This window comes from Corvus brachyrhynchos, unplaced genomic scaffold, assembly GCF_000691975.1.
Source record: "Corvus brachyrhynchos isolate BGI_N302 unplaced genomic scaffold, ASM69197v1 scaffold49, whole genome shotgun sequence".
In the NCBI taxonomy this organism is placed as follows: Eukaryota; Metazoa; Chordata; class Aves; order Passeriformes; family Corvidae; genus Corvus; species Corvus brachyrhynchos.
In genome coordinates, this window is record NW_008240029.1 from 476,324 (window position 1) to 481,455 (window position 5,132).

At 36.7% G+C, this 5,132-nt stretch overlaps 1 protein-coding gene across 12 annotated transcripts in view; it reads left to right on the forward strand.

Moving 5' to 3' along the window:
* TNS3 (tensin 3) overlaps positions 1-5,132 on the forward strand; it is a 218,104-nt gene that overhangs the window by 128,419 nt on the left and 84,553 nt on the right. For all 12 annotated transcript variants that reach the window (XM_017743610.1, XM_017743612.1, XM_017743617.1 and 9 more), the window contains one exon: positions 861-965. In XM_017743610.1, the coding sequence (XP_017599099.1) occupies positions 861-965 (105 nt within the window). The remainder of the gene's footprint in view (positions 1-860; positions 966-5,132) is intronic.

The window sequence follows — 5,132 nt, forward strand, 5'->3', positions numbered from 1 at the left end:
TGCTTCTGTAGACACAGCCAAAGGTTTGATAACTGAGGATTTCTTTGTTCCCTAATCTAGATAGAAAAGACAAACTGTTTGATTTGTATCAGTATCAAAGCCAAGTTCAAGGTCATGAATTATTGATGCCTTGCATCAAGTGCTTTGATTCAAGTGCTTAGCATTTGAATGACTGGACTATACCTAAGTTCCTCACTGTATCAATTTAAAACCTGATCATTATTTAATGCCTTGTTAAAGGCACAAAAACATGGGTTACTGCTGAAAATTCCAGGTATGTTTGGCAGAGCATACTTAAACACAGCAAAACACATTGAAAGGCAGCTGTTTAGTCTCAGATTCTGCAGAGCTGCCACTTTGGGGGAACTGAAAGGGACATGAAGTCACAATTTTCAGCTCTCCCTATTCATCCTTAGTGTTAAATTTCTCTGGTATCAGAATGATAATCTGTATGAATCTGAATGAAATCTGTAACAAAGTCTAATTTTATCATTCCTTTAGAACCATCTTCTTATAGATGCTCGTGGTTCCATTCTCAAAAGCTCTTTATCATGTCTGACCTATTAGGGCTGGGTGGATCATCTGTGTTATTTGTGTTTAGGGACTGATCCAAATTATCAGCCTACATCATAATCAAAAAGCTCAACATAAAAGTCTCTGAATAATAAATTAACCTTTTTTTTTTTTTTTAACTCTTTTATTTAACCTTTCTTCCCTTTTTGCTGCTTCTTACCTTTCAGAATAGGGTGTTGCCATTTAGGGAGCAAACGTCTGTCAGAAGCCTACATACATACATCTGTGTGTGCGTATAATTACATATGTGACTGATAATTTTTGGTCTCAAACATGTTTCATTTTAGGATGTGAACACCTTCAAAATGATCATGGAGTAATAGTTGATTACAATACATCAGACCCACTAATACGCTGGGATTCCTATGAAAATATGAGCCCTGATGGGGAAGGTGAGTACGTTTGTCACATGAGACCAAAGCAAAATCTTTTGCAACTGTTCCAGAGTGTTTGAAAGAAGAAAGGAGACCTCATTTGCTTGAAGCTAATGCCACTTTACTGATGTCTGAAGTAGCTGTCTACCCTTCCCTATTTAGCATTAGTGGTTCTAATTTAGGAAAGAAAGCTGTGGTAGTTAAATATGATCCCTGTCAATACACAGAATGAACTGAGATGCAACTGACTGATACAAGTTACTTTATTACTTGTAAATTTGCCTAAAGACTTTATTCTTTGTTCAAAAGTTTCTGGTTGGAATTCTAATACAGAATTTTAAAAACAACAAAATTATATGGTGAGTTTGTAGCTTTTGGTTACTGTGTATCTGGAGTATTTCAGAAGGTGCACTAGGCTTTAAATAAATAAACAGTAAAGGATATGCCTATTTGCGTATCTCCATAAATGTACCATAAATTAGATTTTTTTTTTCTGTAACCAGATGGCACATACAAAAGATGAAAACCTCCAGTAGGTCCCTTCAGATTCTGACTCCAGTGTGAATGCTCTCCTGATGTTTTCTTGAGTTCATGCTGTGCTTTTAATGGATGTAGTTTTGATGTAAGGACTCAGAATGTTACACCTGTGGCTGCACACCTCAGTGCACATGCAAGCCTGACATTGTTCTAAGTAAAAACATGAGATAAGGTATTAAATGAATGCCGAAGTTCTTGCTTTTATAACTTGCCTGTTATGAAATGAGAGACACACAAAGCTAGGATATTTAATTAGCTTCTCTTTAGGTTCAGTTTCAATTGATTTTTATAATCTGGATTTAGCATTGACCATCTAATGACCATATCAGTGAGGGCAGAAGCTTACTGGGAGCTTGATCTTTTTCCACTGCCTCACTCTTGTAATAGGAGTATTTCCTAATGCACAGCAGATTCCAATCTGCAGAAAAGTGGGGGAATATGGAGGGTGGAAAGAGAACAGTCATTGCATGTAGCAGGTAGAGCACTCCATTGGGAGTCATCAGAGTTGGATGAGACTGTGCAGTGTTTTTTAGAAAGAGTAGCATCAGAGAGACTGAATCTTGACTGGAGGTGATGTCTTAATTCCTATTCATGATGTTTCCATATAATTTATGATTCCTTTCTCTTCCTCCCCCTGCCATCCTCTCCCCCTTCCTTTGTATAGACCTAGCCCTCAACAAGCAATGCATTGATGTCAAATATTTTTTAATTGCTGGGATTGATTGGCTGGATGGATTTTACCTTCCCATTTTCATGCATTGCATTGTAGGTAACTACAGCAGTACAGGAAGTTGAAAGCAGAGATAAACGTGCAGGCAGCACTCTGTTGGAAGATACAGAATTGTATGCTGCTTATGTCTTTGATAAGAGTTAGTCAGAGACCATTCACAAGTACAAGTAGCTTGTTTGCCTGCTGCTCAGAAGTCACATGTGCCATTTAATAGGTTTTTGTATCTAATTTGTGTGCAGGGTAGTTTTAAAATTATCTGAGATAGAACAGAAATATGATGTGATAGCATAGATATTGAGAATTTCATTGTAAATCTGCAAAAAAAAATCAGTTGAGTTTAAGCTAGAAAATACACCATGAGAATAGATGTTATCCTTTTCTCAAGTAAATATTTAGGAGGCAGACTGTTACCCTATGATATTGAATAAGGGAATTGCAGGCAGAGCAATGCCTCTGCATAGGCTGGGCAAAAGATCACAAGGAGCTAAAGCACGTACACAGACAACAGCTGTATTTTTCTCTTAAGGATGGGGTCTGTACTTAACACAAGTTTGAGCTTAGTGTGCTGCTTAAGGTAAATACAGGGCAGTTAGGTCATCTTCTGTTTAAGATTTATAAACACCAGGACAAGCTTCTCTTTATGGTTTGTGCAGACGTTTGGTATCATGGTTGTGCCTTAAAAACGTATAATGCGTCCTAGTTTTCACTACAGGTGAGAAACCACTAAAAGGAGATGCTGATTTCACATCCAGAATGTGATCAAAGTCAAAAACCTTAGAATATGAAGCCTTTAGCTATAATCCTGAAGTCTCAGAGAGAATCTTTTCTGTACTTCAGAAAATATTAGGGTGCAAGACATGGTGCATTTGAAAGTGCATAACAGTGGTGGTATCTTTAAGGTGCAGGGAAGTCTCATACAGAGCGCCTTTTTCAGTTCTACTTTACATTAGATTAAACCCCTAGCCTTGTGTAGGAACTAGTCTTCATGGTTTTACTTGTACCTGTTTTCCCACAGGAATTTCAGTAGGAATAGTATGAGATGTTAGTGTGACAGATGATTCTTATATTACAGTTATACATATTTTTGTTAATTTCAAAAAATGTGGGCCTATGAAATTCCTTACCAAGGTGGTCAGGAAGGCTACAGCAGAGACTTGTGAACACTAGTTTCTCTGTAGGTATATGTATATGTATATGGAATGGCTATTTCCAAGTTGATGTGTTAAAATAGAAATTAGAAGTGAATAAGATAGTAGTATCTCTTTTGACATTGTACAACTATTTGGCTTTATTACGCAAAGACCAAAAGATGGGAATACATGATAAAGGAAAAATATACCCAGAGGCTCTTGATTTGCTGGCATGATACAATATTGCAGACATAAGCAATTGCCTTTTAAATTATCTTGAACCCTTTGTTAATAAGATTGTGTACGTAGGTGTTGAATATAGCCAGGCTATGGATAGTTTGCTATCTCAATTTAGTTCCTTATCCTTCATTCTTAATATTCTTAAGGAATTTTGACAATTGGAAAGCAATAAATTATTTGCATTTCTTCTTATAAATACTTTTTCTTTTCATATCCCTTGGGAAGTGGTCGTCCATAATAGATGGAAAATTATATTAAGTTCCTAATTTTCAATTTGTATCAGATTTCATCCTCTTTGAGCAGTACATTAGCACAGAGACTTCTGTTACACCGATTTAAAAGTATGCAATTAAGTGTAGGATTTGAAAGCAGAAGAATTGGATCTTCCTACTGCCATGTCTGACATAATTACCATTGTTTTTCCTGTGGTTTTGAAGTCAGGAAGGGCTTTTGAGATAGAAAGGAACAGAAATTACTTTTTGGTCTTTTTGAGCACTCTTATTTTTTTCTTTAAATATCACTTACCATACAATAGATACATACATATTTACAAAAGATTGTTCATTTGCTGCAAAATAGTAAGGTATAATACCTGTGGCTGCATACATGTACTATCTTCCAAAATCTCTCTCTAATATGAAATGACAAATAGTTTTGAAAAAAGCTCCCCCCTCCACAAACTAGAGGGATTGAGGTAAATGGTAAAGGTTTGACTTGTCTCCTGTTGAGGTTTTTTTTTAGTTCTCAGTGATAATTTCCAGGATTATTACTTGGCATAGTATATAAGACATACTGCCACCGGTTTATGTGAGACCTGCCAGTGGATTCTGGTAAAAGCCTGGGCTCAGAGGTGTTCTGAAAATTAAATCAGATTAAAAAAAGATATTAAAATTAAAAGATACTAAAATAATATATATTGCTAAAGAGCATAAACTCGTTTTAATAGAAAAGGTGAATTATTGGAAGGGCAGATGAATGCTGCTCTTCCTTTGGCACTGTCTGCTTTATCTCAGGTCTATTCTGAGTATCCTGATAGCACGCTAAAATTATTCTAGAGAGAAAATGCCATTTGTGTGTGCGGCATTCAGTTGGTTGAGATACAGGATTGTAGTGGTTTGGTCCAAAATACTCATTACTGTTTACCTTCTGTGAGATAAGAATTAGGAGAAACGCAAAGCAGGCACCAAACTTGAAAGAATATAAAGAAGTTTATTAGCAGACCTAAAAGAAGAAAAAAAAAATCATACCACACTTTTAGAACTCTTCTCCTCCCCCCACCTTTCTCCCTTCTCCCACTGACAATGTAAAAAGACAACCCTTCAGATGTTCAGTCTGTTTACCACTTCCATAACAACCTTGTTCAGTCCATTTAGGAAGAGGAGTCTCTCTTGCCCATGCTATGAAAACATTATCACAACGAGACAGCCGCCCACTTCCAAATAACTTTGCTCAGTCCATTTAGGAAGAGGAGTCTCTCTGCTCGCATGTGAGTCCCTTTCCCCAACTTGCAGCTTTCCCGCAACTGCTTTCGAGGGTCCACTCTTGAAG